Source organism: Vanessa cardui, chromosome 14 (assembly GCF_905220365.1).
Source record: "Vanessa cardui chromosome 14, ilVanCard2.1, whole genome shotgun sequence".
In the NCBI taxonomy this organism is placed as follows: domain Eukaryota; kingdom Metazoa; phylum Arthropoda; class Insecta; order Lepidoptera; family Nymphalidae; genus Vanessa; species Vanessa cardui.
The window spans coordinates 2,709,475-2,728,149 of NC_061136.1; the positions used below are offsets into that span (position 1 = coordinate 2,709,475).

An 18,675-nucleotide genomic window follows, 5' to 3' on the forward strand; every position below is an offset into this window, starting at 1 on the left:
CATATATTAATTTTATAAATAGTTGTCATTTTGACAATCGACATGAACAAGTAATTCTCAAAATGGTTATTGTTTTCCTGATTTAAATTTAAGTATCTAAAAAATGAATTAAAACATTTCCATAGTGCGTTACACGTTTAACTCACGCGTCTTAACCTAAACGGCAAGATGAACGGCCACATGAAAGAGGCTTTTAGCCGAATGAAACCACTATGTGACTTAATTATGGTGAATCCCTCGCCAGAACATGTATCAACATTCGCGGCAATGGTTTGCGAATTGAAAAAGGATTTATTGCAGGAATTACAACAGTACATGTTGTTCCCTTTCATAACTCACATACAGTCTAAAGAGATCGTGTATGTATATTATTGATTTTTTTCTATGTATTTGAAAACAATAATAATATGATTGCTATTACAGCAAAAGATTTTTGCTTCTTTGATCTCTATTCCGTCCCTACAAGTAGGTCTTGTAATGAGTAATAAAACATTGTTCATTTACAGAGGAAAGTATGAATTACAAAGACTTTTAATAGATGGAATGAAGGTTGTGCTACAGAGAGTTCGAATATTTAGTTTTGAAATGTGTATGAAAATTGAAATGGGACTCCTTGGTCTTGTATTTGAAAAACCCAAGCCGGGAATGAGTAAGATTGTTTTGTACTTTAATTAATGTTTCATCTTTAATTATTATGATAGTTATTTAATGTCAATTAAGACCGTAATCCTGAATTTGACTTTATTATATAAAGAATATAAAAATAATTATTGTGAAAGTTTTCTTCGCACAGTTAATGTTGATCCTGTTTGTGTGTGTTTGTATGATAGTAACATTTAACTAAACAAAATTGAGCCTACCCACGTAATATGTTTGTTTTGCTGGTACATTAGATAAACTGGGTATTGGGGGTACTTACCCAGAATTTTACTTCAATAAATTTTCTTATTTATAAAGTACTAGCAGGAGCTATAGTAGTAGTATCGGACTGCAAATATATTTGTAAATAAACTTAAACATACCAATTGGGAGCATTTAGCACCCTCATCGTAGATTCTACTGTTAACAATTAAAAATACTTAGTTTTTTGTGTTCTTATTTGAAAAATTACTAAGCAACGAGTTGGCCCATTTGCTAGTTCATCTAACTAAAATACACCAACAAAATCATGTTAATAGTGATCCTCTCATCCTCTCAATTCTCTAATATTTATGGTTTTTATACAAAAAATTGTTAAATATACAATTTTTTTTTCTTTTGTTGTAGTTGCCGATGTACCAGAGGAATTGAAACTCAGTGTAATTCAGTGTTTAACAATGCTAATGCTAAACGTGGATCACCCTACAAGGGTCAAGTTGGTACAAACACAGGTACCAATGTTGGCCCAGGCCATATTTGTATCCGTTCACTTGGCCAAACTTGAAAAACTTCGAGTTTTAAGGTATTGTAACCTGTAACCATGTTATTTTTTTATTATAGTGCATATAAATAAAGAAGCGCATGTATTTATATTAAAATAATACAAATTTAATTGATTTTAGATTGGCTGCTATAAACTGTCTTTGTGCACACACAGCTTCACATCCACAGCTCACAGATAAAGATTGTCATATAACGGATCCGGTGCTAGAGACAGCTGTTGTTAATATGATGTCATGTATCTTGCCTGGAGTGATGGCGGCTCTGCAGGATGTGGCCACTTGTACCGATAATCCCGGACATGCTATTGTTGTGGTAATTGCTTCATTCTGTTTGCCATTTAAATCAGTATTGATAGCTTAATTTAAATATCATGGTTAATATTTATCCAAAGCCTAAATGTACTTTTTTCGATAGTTCTTGATGTATTCCAGTTTGCTAGTATTACCAAAACTAAAAGAAAAAAAGGATGAAAACAGAACAAAGAAAAAGTGATAGCAACTAATATCTTGCTACTCTTTTAGAATCCACAGTGATACCATTTCATGGTTGTTTTAATATTGCTAGATGTGTTTTTCCAAATGTACCTTCGTTTTCGTTAAAAAGTAAAAAAAAGTGCCAGTCCCCGCTCGTGTCTTCCCTTCTTTCAGGGGAGAGCAGAATTTATGTATATGTCCATTTATGTGTTCCTCATACTGTTAATGTAATAAAATTACTTAGGTTAAGATAATTTACGAATTTAAGCAGCTTATTCATACAACAACAACAACAACAACAGCCTGTAAATTCTCACTGCTGGGCTAAAGGCCTCCTCTCCCTTTGACGAGAAGGTTTGGAACATATTCCACCACGCTGTTCCAATGCGGGTTGGTGAAATACACATGTGGAAGAATTTCTATGAAATTTGTCACATGCAGGTTTCCTCACGATGTTTTCGTTCACCTCTGAGCATGAAATGAATTATAAAGACAAATTAAGCACATGAATCAGCGGTGCTTGACTGGGTTTGAACCCGCAATCATCGGTTAAGATGCACTCGTTCTAACCACTGCGCCATCTCGACTTTTCGATTCATACACCATTTGTTAAAGTAAACTTTTTTGTATTTATATATTTTCCTCGTGTTTAATTGAATTAATATTATTTATATCCAATTGTTAATCAACAAAACAACTAGTGCTATATTATATTTATTATAGATTGTGTATCCTTTGTTTCCAGGCGGCCCTAAACGCAACGCATCGTGTGCTCTGCCTAACAATGCACAACAAACACTTGCCCAAGAAGGAAGTCATAACGGCCGACGACTTTGTCAGTATGTTGTCAGATAGGGCCATGACAGACAAAGATGTAAGCAGTAAGGGTAATTCATTTTTAAGCATTTTATCGTAGTTAGTATATGTTGTTTTTCTATCTGTACTTAGCTTGTACCGTTAACAAAACATATTTTGATATTTGAGTATAGTCTATTCCAACCAAATGGTGAATAAAGACAGATAATCAATTGACATGCAATGACGTGATATCATTGGTCGAGAGTTTGAATGATTAATAATATTGTTATTTAATGAAACTGTTATCAAAACAGTGTCAGTAAAATCGAAGTGGTTTTTTTATAAAATAAAGTTGTATACAATTATAACTCATAGTATACTCAATATAGCAGATAGGTTAGCAAATGACACAATGTTAACAAAAAGGTTTATTTGTCATTATTATAACTTTTTCGTTTGGAATAGTCTATAGAAAATATTTGCGTAAACACACTAAATGTATTCAGCTTTTATATGTTGCATTTAATTTGCTTTTAAATTTAATAAGACCATTATTTAAATACATATTAAAAAAAATAATGACTGTTAATCAATATGAATCTGTTTCTTATTAAAACATTTAATTATTTAAAAAAAAAATTAATTACGAAACATATGAATAAAGCTTAGTGGACAGATTAGAAGAATTATAACAACTATACCCGCATAATAGAATTAGGCTAGCTAGTATAGTGTACACAGGCCGATAAATTAGTTAGCTGAGGAGCTACTTAGTAAAATTAAAGGTAGGTAATAAAAACCACCCAAATCGCCAAAACAAACCAAAGGACGATTTACAATAACACACGTTTTTCAAACTAATTTAAAAGTATTGAGGTCATAATCATCTATTAATAGGGTATTTGACAATGCGATAAATAAATTGTGAATTATTTTAATCAGTGTAGGTATATTATGAATTTAAAAATTGTTATTTACTAACGAAAGTTGAAAATAATATATAATTTATTCAAAAATCCATAAATATGCATTTTTTCAAACGTTTGTCACGTGACACAAAATGCTCCTGATTGGTCGGGCTTATGATGAAGTCATTTTCTTGTAAACTTTGCTTTTCTACTATGTGTACCGCAGATTAAAATACAGGAAAGTGACGTCACCGACCCCATTGCAGCGCCATATTGTCCTAGTAGCGTTTTTGCGCGCTATTTAAATATGGAATTTTTAATATGATACTTTTCGGTAAATATGTACTAGAAACAAAAAAACACAACTTTTACTGGGTTCCTTAACTTCTACTAAATCATATAAAATGGATTTTAAAAACCAGTCAAATAGCCTATTATATTGACGACACTTCTAATATTTATAAATCGATAATTTGAAAATGATTTTTTATGTAAAAAAAATTTAAAGCATTCAAATAGTTGTAGAACGCGGTCCAAATTAAAATAAAGACAGCCATGAACTCAAAAATGCAAATACTCAAACCTGGAAGAATTTGGTCAAAGAAACTCGCCAGAATTTTGTGGTTAAAATGCCTGGTCGCTTAGAATTTTTAAACTACGCAACAGATTTTAATGCGGTTTTTATCAATAAACAGGGTGATTCGAGAGGAAAATGTATAGATATAATACATGCATATATAAAAAAATAGAGGAAAGGAGAGAAATTTAACTTTGCTACCCGGAAAAGATATATTTTTGTATATGCTTGTCCCTCAATCTAAAAGTTGTATATATACCCTTATTGTAACAGCATGATGCCAGAATGGGATAGAAAGCTTTCTATAAAAAGAAGAAAAAAGCAGGAGGCAATAGACTTACACCTAAAAGTATACGAAATACTCTCTTTAAATATTTCTTCGGTATAAGTAAAGAAGCAAATTGGAATACTATTTAATGTTGTTCAAATTTTGGGCAATCATTTGATTTGTCCAACATTGGGCACAACACATTGGACTAATACTTTGATAAATAACTATAAAAATTTAGTAAGAAAAGAATAAGCTCGGATGAAAATGTTTATACACGAATATGGAATATTTGGACAGTCAGAAATGTATTGCCTTGAAAACAACCAAAGAATATATGGCACAGACGAAATATAACAGAACTGGAAATCTTAATGGGAAAACAAATGAAACGAAGAATAATACAATATGATATATTAACTACTAATACAGATTAAAAAAATACAGTAAAATATACATAGATAGATGAAGTAAAAGAAAATTAGTAATCTATGGAAACTAAAAAATTTAATACAGATTATAATTTTAGTCCCTCATTTTTCTCTACGCCTCTAAATTCATTTATGTATTTATTGAGATGTTTTATTTATCATTGTTGTTATATCGCTGCATGAGATATATGTGCATAAATAATTCGAAACAATGAAAGTTCAGACGCTTGTATTTAAGTATCAATGAAATATGTAGAATTGAAATTGAAGTGAAGACTAAGTACTAAGTAAGTTACGCCTCTGTCAGTGAACAAAAAAGTCAAAAACAAACCCTTTGTCACAGAAACTAAAAACAATTTTATGATAGAAGTGAGAAGTAATGAATCACAGACAGGGGTGGCTTAAGAAAAGTAGATTTTTTTGAATCGACCAATGAAAAAAGGTTATAAATCCTTTGCAGATATTTTACGAGATGTTACGTTAAGTGCGATAATCGCATCAAGGGATTACCATTCATTGGCTGAATTTATCAGATCCGGCAGAGACCTGGAATCGACATCGCCAAATGTACCTAATAAACGGGATAGGGGCAAGGGCTCTAGGGCAAAGAATAAACGTTACAATAACGGTAATAACTCCAGAGATGGCAATCAAAATAGAGATGATAATGGAGAAAGAGCTTCAGCGACGTTTAAAAACTCAGGTAATAAGAAGAGTACTCGTATGAAACGTTTGGAAACAAAAATTTCTGGAATTGGAATTACTTATTTTTAAAGCATTAAGCTTTGGATAACAGTGTTTGACAAAAATTCGTTCAAGTCTTTTGGCGATTTTAATTTTAAAAATTTGTCAGAAATGAAATAATAAGAGTGGTATAGTTAATCGGCTTTGAAAATTTTTATTTTTTATAAAATATTTGGTAGTACATATTTAATAATGGGATCATTTTTCGAAATGACTAATTGAAACGGTGATTAAATTAATTCGGATTTTTTGTTTCAATATGCAGCTGAGAACGTAACCAATACTAGATTAATAATAGAAAACCAAAAATGATTAATTCGGGAACAAATAAATCTTCAAACATTAAATCTATTACATATACTTTTATAACCCTCACAATCCCGTAGTGTCTTTGTGATAAGATCAATAATTTTATTCTTGTAATATATCTATAATCCTGCTCTATCTGTTCTATCTATCTATAATCTAAATATAGATAGATAGAACTTGAGATTAGTTTATTGTTAATTTGTTACAGGACTGGCACCCAAAGACATACCAAAGCGTACACCCGAGTGGTACGCGATGGCAGGTGATAAGTTGACGATGGTGGTGAAGAGTCTGGTGCCGCTCGTCACTCACGAGCACTACAAAGTCAGGAAGGAACTCGCAGTTCTCTGCTACAGGATCGTTTCTGAGTGTAGCTCGTAAGTGATATATACATTCTGAGATGCTTTGAATAATTGCAATGTATGTAATCCATTTAGTACGTTATATTCTAGAATAAACCGCGAACATACAACAACAACCTGTAAATTTAAAGGTTTGGAACATATTCCACTACGCTGTTCCAATGCGGGTTGGTGGAATACACATGTGGCAGAATTTCTATGAAATTTGTCACATGCAGGTTTCTTCATGACGTTTTCCTTTACCGCTGAGCACGAGATGAATTATAAAGACAAATTAAGCACATGAAACAGCGGTGCTTCCCTGGGTTTGAACGCTCAATCATCGGTTAAGATGCACGCGTTCTAACCACTAAGCTATCTCGACTCTCGAGACTCTCAACCGCGAACATACCTTATTGAATTTATTATATAAATAATTACGATTTGCAACTTAAACACAACTAAAGAGAGCAAAATATTAAGATGTACAGTCGGGGTAAGAAAAGGTTCGTCACCTTAAGGTCTATTTTCATGTGCTCAGTATGAGCGATAATCTGTTTTACCGATCGAGAATGACATATTGCGTCGAAATTATTAGATGTTTGGATTCAAAAGGTACTAAGAGCGTAAGACTTGATAAAGCAATGAATTTGAAAAGTGACAAAGGTTTTCTTAATCTGACTGTACAAATAGAATAAATAAAAAATTGTAATTGTTTTTCTATCCGTACTAAAATGTATTTGTTCTGTTTTAGAACAATGCAGCTCTCCTTAACGATGGCGCTCGACGTTTTAATATCGTTGTCAAACGACCCGTACAAGGAAGTGTCGGAATACGCCTCTAACGCCATCAACTCGTTCTTCAGCTCCCAGTCTGAAACGAACAAGATGGAGGCTATCGATAGTATGTGCGAGAACTTTTTCACGACGCTCAACTGTTTGCCGAGGATATTGAATAACATAGGTACGTTCGTAAAGATTTATTTTTCTCATAAAGTAGATTAGAGCTACTTTACCTAAACCCATCTTGATGGTGAGAAGTGAAAAAAATATTCACGACATTTTTGTACTATTAATTTATTATGACAGATTACAATTAACTTCGTTCGAACTTACGTCTGCTACGGTTTGAATCCTAATCTTCATTATCTTGTGCTAACATCAAATTATCTCGTCTTAGATTCGAACAGGAAGCTGTCTGCGCTGTATCTACTGGAGGGCTATCTGCGGGTTCTTTGCGGCGGCCGACCGCAGCGACTGACGGGCGCGCTCTGCGCCAGCGACGGCTACGACCGGCTGTGTGACGCGCTGCTGTGTGCCGCCTCGCACCACTCGCGACACGACCTGCTCGTGCGACACTCCACGCGCGGTACGTACCCGTACCCGTACCCGGCACCGCCTCGCACCACTCGCGACACGACCTGCTCGTGCGACACTCCACGCGCGGTACGTACCCGTACCCGTACCCGTACCCGTACCCGTACCCGTACCCGTACCCGTACCCGTACCCGTACCCGTACCCGTACCCGGCGCCGCCTCGCACCCCGCGCGACACGACCTGCTCGTGCGACACTCCACGCGCGGTACGTACCCGTACCCGTACCCGTACCCGTACCCGGCACCGCCTCGCACCACTCGCGACACGACCTGCTCGTGCGACACTCCACGCGCGGTACGTACCCGTACCCGTACCCGTACCCGTACCCGTACCCGTACCCGTACCCGTACCCGTACCCGTACCCGTACCCGTACCCGGCACCGCCTCGCACCACTCGCGACACGACCTGCTCGTGCGACACTCCACGCGCGGTACGTACCCGTACCCGTACCCGTACCCGTACCCGTACCCGTACCCGTACCCGTACCCGTACCCGTACCCGTACCCGTACCCGGCACCGCCTCGCACCACTCGCGACACGACCTGCTCGTGCGACACTCCACGCGCGGTACGTACCCGTACCCGTACCCGTACCCGTACCCGTACCCGTACCCGTACCCGTACCCGTACCCGTACCCGGCACCGCCTCGCACCACTCGCGACACGACCTGCTCGTGCGACACTCCACGCGCGGTACGTACCCGTACCCGTACCCGTACCCGTACCCGTACCCGTACCCGTACCCGTACCCGTACCCGTACCCGGCACCGCCTCGCACCACTCGCGACACGACCTGCTCGTGCGACACTCCACGCGCGGTACGTACCCGTACCCGTACCCGTACCCGTACCCGGCACCGCCTCGCACCACTCGCGACACGACCTGCTCGTGCGACACTCCACGCGCGGTACGTACCCGTACCCGTACCCGTACCCGTACCCGTACCCGTACCCGTACCCGTACCCGTACCCGGCACCGCCTCGCACCACTCGCGACACGACCTGCTCGTGCGACACTCCACGCGCGGTACGTACCCGTACCCGTACCCGTACCCGTACCCGGCACCGCCTCGCACCACTCGCGACACGACCTGCTCGTGCGACACTCCACGCGCGGTACGTACCCGTACCCGTACCCGTACCCGTACCCGGCACCGCCTCGCACCACTCGCGACACGACCTGCTCGTGCGACACTCCACGCGCGGTACGTACCCGTACCCGTACCCGTACCCGTACCCGTACCCGGCACCGCCTCGCACCACTCGCGACGCGACCTGCTCGTACGACCTGTAAGATATGTATTTGGTGGTCATGATATAATGATTCAATTGAATTAAGTTCTCTATTATGAAAATATTTCTGTAAATGTGGTTAAAGCAAAGGATTAAAATAAATAATATTTTGTTATAGATATATCCGCTCCTGTTCCCTTGGATGGTCCGTGGCGTCGCTTGCGACATTTGGATACACGGGAGTGTGAATTGAAGCTTCAGGAGGTTTGCCAGAAGCTAGGCGAGGCAGAATGTGCCGAGCTATTCCTCGACAGACTCTTGGAACTTTTCCACGAGAGACGAACATGCGAGCTCGTCTATGTCATAAATTTCGTCGGTTCAGGTAAGCATTTTGAAAATGTGTTAGCTATAAATTTCAATAAAAAATAATCAATTGACAAAGTTTTCAAAGTTATGGAGCATTCGACGCGTAAAGAAGAAATTTTTCTATCCATCCGAACTATCTTAAGATCAATGGAAGTATCACATAAAAAACCTCAAACCATATTCTCATAACGAAAAAGGAGTTTCACAGCTTTAAAAACAAACTGGCTTACTGATTGTTATTTCCTCAGCCCCAAACTCGTCTCCCAACTTGGCGAAACGCATCATAGCGGCGTACACGGAGGAGGACGTGTGGTACCAGCCGCTGGAGGTGGGCAGCGCAGACGAGCCGCTCGAGCCCGACGACACGCTCGACGCCGACGTGTACAACCCGCGCGCCTGGACCAAGGACAGCGTGCCGGGTGCGTGACTTGCCAATACTACTGCCAATAGAGAGGGGGTGTTAGATAGCCTATGTCCTTCTCTGCACTAACTGTGTTTATACTTGAAAACGTAACACACAAATATACTCATATTTATAGTGTTACTAGTTATAGTACGACACAAGATAGATGTAGCATCGGCAAAATTCGTAAAACCGATCACATCCGAATTTAGTACGCTATCCCAAATTTTCAATTTTTATTTTTCATGTGAATATGGTCTTTACACAAACGTAATAACCTGTAATATCATATGACCTAATATATTCGTCAATTTGACGCACCTGCACTTGCTTTCTCTGACGCGTGAATCTATAGCGACGAATAGCGTCGAATGGCGCGATAGGGAGGTATTTCTATTGGTTGTGTAAATCGGCAGTAATCGGTTTTATTTTCATTCCATTTCAATTTTCGATGCTACATCTAATTTGTGTTGTACTATACTATACTATTAGATTAGACCACCCACCTAAACAATATTTTAAAAAAATGAATAAGCCATTATCATCGGTCATAATTATGAATAGTTAACTGCTTTATATAAAATACATACCTTAGAATAATATAATAATCTTATAGTCGTAACCATACCGCAAATTATGTGACTTACAAGCAGACCTGCATTGCAGTACTGAACTGCATGTTCAGACCATCATTTATTTTGTCCCCGGGAGGAAACGATACAATCATTATCATATTGCTTTACTGGCTGCTTTATAACATTTGTGGTGACATACAAACTTACATCGGGAATACATAATAATACGCCTATACTAAAAAAAATATAATAAGTCTGTACTGAATATAGGTGTGCCGCAGGGTACAATTCTTGATTCGTTATTATTTTTAGTGTACACAAATGGTGTTGCTTTAATATTCTTAGTATTTTTGCTCTGTACAGCAATATCACCTCTATAAATAACTTATAGGTCTCTACGAAGGAGCAACAGAAATTCGCTACACAGATATAAGCCTCTCTCAACCGCGAATCAAGCACGTGGATCCTAACACGTGTGCTTCTCTCGCGGAGGCGCAACGGAACATGGCCTTCTGCTGTCTCGTGACTGAGGGCCTGGGACTCATGGCAAGGCGACTCAAACGGGACTATCAACCATATTTGCTGAAGACATTGTGTCTGATACTGGAACGAGTGGGTATGTCATAAAATATACTTCATTTAAGTAACTTTATGTTATTCTTCAACAAAATTCCTTAAAACCTCAGTTTTATAGATACCTCAGATATATTTGATGCTATATCTGTAAATGCTGATGGTACATTTGGTAGGTGCTTTTATGTTATGAGAATATATCCATATCTAAGCAAATATCGACGACCTCCGTGGTCGAGTGGTGTGTACACCGGTTTTCATGGGTACGCCACTCTGAGGTCCCGGGTTCGATTCCCGGCCGAATCGATGTAGATTACCATTAGTTTTCTATGTTGTCTTGGGTCTGGGTGTTTGTGGTACCGTCGTTACTTCTGATTTCCATAACACAAGTGCTTCAGCAACTTACATTGGGATCAGAGTAATGTATGTGATGTTGTCTCATATTTATTTATTTATTTATATTCTTCAGTTGTACCAACATTAAAACTGAATAAATAATTTGCACTTATGCAGTGTACAAGACATTCATTTCCCTAGAAATTTTCAGTCTGCTAATGCATCTATATAAGTAATTAGATCGATATGTATTTTTTTACATTCAGGTAAATGTCACTTTTATTGGAGTTGAGGCTGGAGATGTTGTAAGGGAAAAAGCATTAAAAAAATGTCGCCATTTGGCCATATACATGTCCTTGTATTCTCTGTTATATGATATTTGTAATATTTCAGGCAGCCAGTATCAATACCTACACGAAGCTGGTTTGATGGCCATCAACAGCGTCGCTTTCGCCTTCGACCACGACAAGGTTGCGGATCTGATTGCTGAAAATGCGGATTATTTCACGAGTCAAATCACTTCCCGGCTCAAAAGGGTAAACTATTGTCAAAATTTCACGCCCTCCCCCTTACAACCAAACAAGTGTTACCACTTTTCACTTGTTTATTTTTCTTTATTTCTATTGTGGTTTGAGTGGTATGAGTATGTATGAGTGGTGATCTCAAAGTCAACAGAGACTTATATAATGTAATATAATAGAATGATTGTTTGTACAGGCGTGGAATACCGAGTCGGCGCTGCAAATACTCACGGTCGTGATGGAGTACAGCGACGAAAGCATACTGGACTGTCTGTATGGAATCGTTGAGGACGTACGTTATATTCACACTTTTATCTTATAACTTGTATTCAATGGGCCACTTAATATTTATTTTAATTATTTAATTGTAGGTTCTCGTACAGAGCTGTGATAAATACTATGAGAGCTATCTGTCCTCATATCTACAAGTTTTCGAAACATTCATAAAATGCATTCGAAAATGGTTTCCTGACGAGACGACACCTCAGACGGTTCAAGGGGGCGATATGGAAATTGACGTCATAAAGGAGACCATAGACTTCGCAAACAATACCGAGGAAGTGGAGAGATTGATGAATACGGAGGAGTTCGAGGCGCAGGCCGGCCGGAGCGTCGAGGAGATGTACAAGGAGGACTTGAAGAGAAGGGAGGAGGAGGTTTTGGACTACGACGACACCGTCGAATGTACGGCAATTATTTTACAGTCTTGACTACTTACTATTGGCTCGGATCAATAGACGTTGGCGGACGAGCATATGGGCCACCTGATGGTAAGTGGTCACCATCGCTCATAGACATTAACGCTGTAAGAATTATTAACTATTCCTTACATCGTCAATGTGCCACCAACCTTGGGAACTAAGATGTTATGTCCCTTGTGCCTGTAGTTACACTGGCTCACTCACCCTTCAGACCGGAACACAACAATACTGAGTACTGTTGTTTGGCGGTAGAATAACTGATGAGTGGGTGGTACCTACCCAGACGGGCTCGCACAAAACCCTACCACCGAGAAATTATTTAATATTCCAGACGGCAGCGAGGTGGACCCGCCGCACATCCAGGTGACGGTGACGATCCTCAAGCGGTGCGTGCACTTCGTGGGCTCGGCGCGCGGCACGGCGCTGCAGGCGCTGCGCGTGCTGGCGGGCGGGCTGGCGGCGCTGCGCGCGCGGCCGCACGCGCTGCTGCCGCTGGCGCACGCGCTGTGGCCGGCGCTGGCGGCGCGCGTGCGCGGCGGCGCGGCGCCCGAGCTGCGCGCGGCGCTGCCGGTGCTGCTGGCGCTGTCGGCGCTGGCGCGCGACTTCCTGCGCGCGCGCGCCGTGCGCGACGCGCTGCCGCACCTCTACCGCTACCTGCGCCGCGCCGCCAACGACAGCCACCTCAAGGACACCGGCTCCGCCTACCGCATCTCGCAGGCGTACTACCTGCAGGTGGCCATCCTCACCTCCATGTCGAACTTTGTGATTGATCTGATGCTGGACGGGGAGAATCTAGATGACGCCATGTCTTGCGCTCAAATATATTTGTCGAAGAATCAACCGAAGCCCTTGCAGGTAACTTGCGGTTGACTTTTTCGAGAACCTTAAACTTTACGTATACTATATAGTTGTATAATACCAAGAAATACTCTTTTTTTGTTTATCTCACTTACAAAAATGCTTTTTCACATTTCTGCCATTTGAAGTGTGTTATGTGAACCGCTCAAAGAGTATGTGAACCGCTTAAAGAGTATGTGAACACACACAAACTTAGAGCGGTGGAACACTCCAAAAAAACCGTAATACCCGCTATGTCTCTTCCGGCGGCAACACTCGCCTGCGCGCTACCACGAAAAATTATGCCATTTATTACTTCACCATAAACAATTTTACAATGTACTTACAACTTGACCAGTTATATTTTAACTTAACCCAAATAAATTAACATATTAACTTTGCGTCAATAGATGCTGGCCGTGAAGTTTTTCAAGGACATTCTGAACTACAACTACGGCGCCGCCTGGAACCACCTGCGCAAGCTGTGCGCCAACGACAGCGCGCTGCAGCCGCCGCGCACCAAGTACGTGCGCCTCGAGCCCGTCGCCGGCACGCCCTACGAGACGCCCAACACCAACTACGACACCAATGTCAAACTCATATTCTATGTGCATAAATAATTTTAATATCATAAACTGTAGTTTGTTCTTGATTATAAGTGTCGTGCTATTAATTTACATGCGATTGATGTGCTTCTAGACACTTTCCATTCAATGGTCGTCGCTTCCTGGCTGTTATTATGTAGATTTTTTTAAGGACGATCTCATTAACAAATTACATTCTTTCGAAGTACATGCCAAAACGCATAATTAATGTTTAAAACATTGCGCAAAACTAGAATAGTATTAGGTTACTGTAATTTCGAGTAAAATTTAAGCTAAATTAAAATAATATCATCGTTATTATTATGATCTACTAAATGTTAAATGGTTAGGTTCATGTAAAGATTTGAATGTGAAATAATATTAAAACTATATTGATATTGTGTGAGGCGATCTGTTGATCTCGTTTAAGGATTACTCACGGTCTATAAAAAGCCTAAAGCCAGATTCTATTAATATAGTCATCTTTGTATTAATATATATGTATATATTATGATAAGATATATATTTTTGAAAGGTGTGTAAATAAAAGACGATATTGGCAGTATGTATTTCAACTTTTATTCAATATAAAAACAAGGTCTTCAATCAAAACAAAATTACCCATTTATCCCAAAACCTATCCTATGTAATGACTTCTATTTATTTACTGATTACATTAGTTTCATTGATATTCAGTGTATAAACAAATAACATATCATTTGCTCTATTTGAGTATGCCATTTGAAGCTGTTTATTCAATAACACTAGTAGATTAATTTTTGAATTCTTCAATTTCAGTATTTATAAAGCTTTCTTGATTTAATTATTTTAGTTATACTTTTTTGTTGTATTTTTTTACGTATTTTATTGCCAAAATTAAACTCAGAGATGATTTATAATTCATACTAACAAGTTATACAACATAAAAATCAATCTATCAATGTAGATATCTTTAAGTGTTTTAAAAGTTAGTATAGTGTTTGAGTATTGTATAACCCAACAATAAAAAAGTTATGTCAAAATTAACTTTTTATTTTTTCCATTTTATATGGTAACTTGGCTTTAATCAAAATGCACGAAAAACTATATTATTTTTTATAATAACGTAAGAAAGTTAAACCAAAACGTCAATAATACTTGAAATCTTAACTTACATTTAAAAATGACACTTTGTAAAATTTGAAATTAAAACACAGGACTCTGAAACCTATTCTCGCGAACATGATGCAAGGAACAAAAGCATTGAGACAACACATACAGCGTCGATTTTATAAAGTAAGTTAGTGTAAACAAATTAATCGACTCTTGTATTGAGTTACTCGTTCAAAATAAAACATATTAGAGTTGGACGATTAATCGATTACGAATAATGGACATTATCAAAACATTGATTAATTCCTAAAAGAGGTATTCGATTATAATAACAGTAATTACGATTAATAACATTCGACTAACTTTATCGATTTATATTATTAATTTTAGATTGTTATTTTTCATCTGTATGTCTCCTAAGAGTAGTACTTCCTATCACAGGGATTATAAGAATTTCATAATCGGCCACAACTAATATGTAATAATTATATTTTTCAATTAGGAACAATTTACTTCATAATCCTTTCATCACTTAACGTAATGGCATTATCATGTATTTATTTCCAATCTAGTCAAAATGTGATGAATTAACAGATCATTGTTACATCATTGAGCCCTTCACTATGTTACAATCAAAACTAAACTGATCAAAACTACATTTGACTGAGAAAATTCTTAACATAACATTTTCATGTAATAGTCATTTTCTAGATTACCTTAGTAAAATTAATCGTCCTCCATGCATCAGTTAATAGTAATGTTAAATAACCATATTTATTAGCTTTAAAAATATTTTTGACCAGTAAGGCATTTTGACTGTAACGGTTTTATTTCCAATGATTATTATCCAATGAATCTAATTTGCCCTTGAAATAAATATTCTTATTTCAAACCGATTGGTAAATATATTTTTTTATATAAACAGACATTCCAGGTAACTCAACATTCATGCTATTATGTAAAGCACTTGGTGTATCATTTTCAAGTATCTACAGTGGTCAGATTTTAACAAAAAATTGGTGACAGATAACACAATGACTATAACTAAACAATTGCATAACAATCAATGATCAATAAACCTTAGGTTATTTATTATGTGATTGATTATAATAGCTATAGTTTATAAAGCACTACAAACAACTATTGTTTGTAAATTCATAATACAAAAATTTACTTCTAAAGTTTAATTACCATTGTTGACTTTAAAATGCTGTTTATTGTATCCATAATAATAACCTATATCCTTTTACATCCACAACAGGACTAAAGACAAATGAATTGTTCATTAGATATTGAATTGTTGCAATATCATTGGTCGAAAGCATACAGTATAATACGATAACCATTTAATTTTAGTGAAAAAATGGTGTATTGAATGTTAGTGGAGTTGTTATACGAACTTTGGGAGTAAAATTATAACTGATATAAGTAGGTAAGTGGCAAAGTGCTGTATTTTAAATAATATATTAGTCAAGAACTCTGAATAGAGTACAAAGAATAGTGCACATTGGAGTTGAGAAATTACCTTCAGCAAAGCAAATCAAATGAAAAACATAAATCTATGGTCTGTTTATGTTTATTCCTTCTCCAATGACAATAGGCGATAGATTATATAAGATCTCCAAAAATGATATCGCAGCAATTCTAGGACAAAGTTGTTTATTTATCTTTTATTCTCGTGCTATTGGGACAAGTAACATAGTGTCTTTAGAAAAATGAAATTTTTGTGTTATTTGGATATTTTTCACTTTTACGTTTAGAAATCAAAGGTAGAAATCAAAATCCAACGAATGCTCAGTTTTTGTAGAGTTTTTAGTGAATAGAATAATTAATCTGTTCAAAGAATCATGAATATTTTAAAAAACCTTTAAACCTCAAACTAATACAAATGGGTCATTATTTTATAGTAAAAATAACTTTCAATACATTTACAAATTATTGGTAAATATTTTATTTCAAATGTTTTTATTTAAGTATAAATTAATATTTGATGTTCCTCACTTGGAATGGTTATTTTCAATATAAATAGAATATACAAACCACCATTGTAATAAATAATATTCCTAAATTGCACTAGCTAATCATATTTAACCTTAATTACATCCGTTTATTATCTGTTTCATTTTATATAAGAACTTATTTCATAAGAAATATACTTAGCAATAAAATAAATATTCCACATTGATAGCTCATACTTTGTTTACAAATTTTAATTAAATTAAATTGCAGTAATTCAACTAGTTTTTAAATGCTTTCAATATGATTGGAATTAAAATATATATTTGTATTTTTTTTTAATTAATATTAATTATATTTTTAGGGAAATAAAATTGAGCTATCAAGTTAACCTGAATGACAAGAAAAGTGTTGAAAGTCATTAATAATGAGTAATGTAGTAATAAATATATATATTTCACAGTATGAGAAAATTAGGTACTTGTATGAAGAAACCTATAAAATATTATTCCTGATAACTACACCTGTATAAACAATGTAGAACATTATCTGTCCGCTTACAACACACTATGCACAATCACAAATCTATTTTATATTTATATATTCATATAAATTTCCTATAAGTCCATATTAAAACACGAGTTTGAACTATATAGCTTAGGATAAAGTTTACATAACTTCAACAATTACTTAGTTATTTTTGAAAGAATTGTCCTTAGCTATAGTAAGATTTAATTTCCGGCAGTGCATATAATGTAAGTCATAGGAGATAGCTTAGAAGGAAAGAAGGAAAATTTAGCTGAAATTGGTCTACTATAACAATGTTTATTTTACATAATTATTTACACTGTATTTTATGGAAGAATGAGGAAAATTTAATTATTTATAAAAAATGCTTATCATTATTTATTACAATATGTAACTACTATAAGCAGTTATGTTATCCCACTGAGGCTTGTATCATATTTATGACAACTATATAATTCATTCCACACACATGTGAAAAATTTTGTTAAGATAAAACAAACATTCACCATTATATGGTCGATACAAAAAAAATAATATATTGTATAAAATATTACACTTACATTCCCTTCCTTCCCTTCACATTTATGATATTTGTCTTTTAATTTATTGCTTACATAGTCTGTATATCATTAAATATAATACTTACACCGTCGTACACACCCCATCATCTGAGCCACTGTACCACACCACAACACCAAGGTTTCCACCTTATCACCGAGGTATATAGTTCAAACTCGTTTGCATTAGCAATAGAAACACAATCATCACTTCCATGCCTGCTTGAGCATCTTACGGGACGCGAAGTACTTGGTGCTGTACGTGGCCACGATGAGTGCGGACAGCACTATCGTGATCAGGTAGTAGTCGAAGTCGTCCTTGAGGAGATCGAAGGTCTTCGACGGCGCCACTCGAGTGTAGAACAAGTCTGGAAGTTTTCATATTCAATAATAAAAAAAAGTAAAGTAACAGCCTGTAAATTCCCACTGCTGGGCTAAAGGCCTCCTCTCCCTTTGAGGAGAAGGTTTGGAACATATTCCACCACGCTGTTCCAATGCGGGTTGGTGGAATACACATGTGGCAGAATTTCTATGAAATTTGTCACATGCAGGTTTCCTCATGATGTTTTCCTTCACCGCTGAGCACGAGATGAATTATAAAGACAAATTAAGCACATGAATCAGCGGTGCTTGCCTGGGTTTGAACCCGCAATCATCGGTTAAGATGCAAGCGTTCTAACCACTGGGCCATCTCTGTTCTTCAATATTCAATAATAACACGCATCAAACATGCCAGATTGATCTCAACTCTTCAAAACACAGCTGG

The 18,675-nt window shown here is 37.2% G+C and overlaps 2 protein-coding genes across 5 annotated transcripts in view; one reads left to right on the forward strand and one right to left on the reverse strand.

Annotated features, from left to right (window-relative positions):
* Positions 1–14,343, forward strand: LOC124535313 (TELO2-interacting protein 1 homolog). 3 transcript variants are annotated; one of them, XM_047111496.1, is made up of 16 exons: positions 1–359; positions 507–649; positions 1,267–1,441; positions 1,542–1,734; positions 2,641–2,782; positions 6,139–6,307; positions 7,026–7,234; positions 7,451–7,639; positions 9,059–9,262; positions 9,495–9,665; positions 10,616–10,840; positions 11,527–11,669; positions 11,851–11,946; positions 12,026–12,338; positions 12,687–13,210; positions 13,603–14,343. In XM_047111496.1, the coding sequence occupies exons 1-16, from the start codon at positions 169–171 to the stop codon at positions 13,810–13,812; spliced, it is 3,297 nt and encodes a 1,098-aa protein (XP_046967452.1). In that variant the 5' UTR covers positions 1–168; the 3' UTR covers positions 13,813–14,343. The 3 variants fall into 3 exon arrangements, with proteins under 3 accessions (XP_046967452.1, XP_046967453.1, XP_046967454.1); XM_047111497.1 differs by having other exon boundaries at positions 2,641–2,776; XM_047111498.1 differs by lacking the exons at positions 1–359; positions 507–649; positions 1,267–1,441; positions 1,542–1,734; positions 2,641–2,782 and adding an exon at positions 5,295–5,580.
* LOC124535314 (ER membrane protein complex subunit 1) overlaps positions 14,333–18,675 on the reverse strand; it is a 14,384-nt gene continuing 10,041 nt past the window's right edge. For both annotated transcript variants that reach the window (XM_047111500.1, XM_047111499.1), the window contains one exon: positions 14,333–18,277. In XM_047111500.1, the coding sequence (XP_046967456.1) occupies positions 18,117–18,277 (161 nt within the window). In that variant the 3' untranslated portion in view covers positions 14,333–18,116. The remainder of the gene's footprint in view (positions 18,278–18,675) is intronic.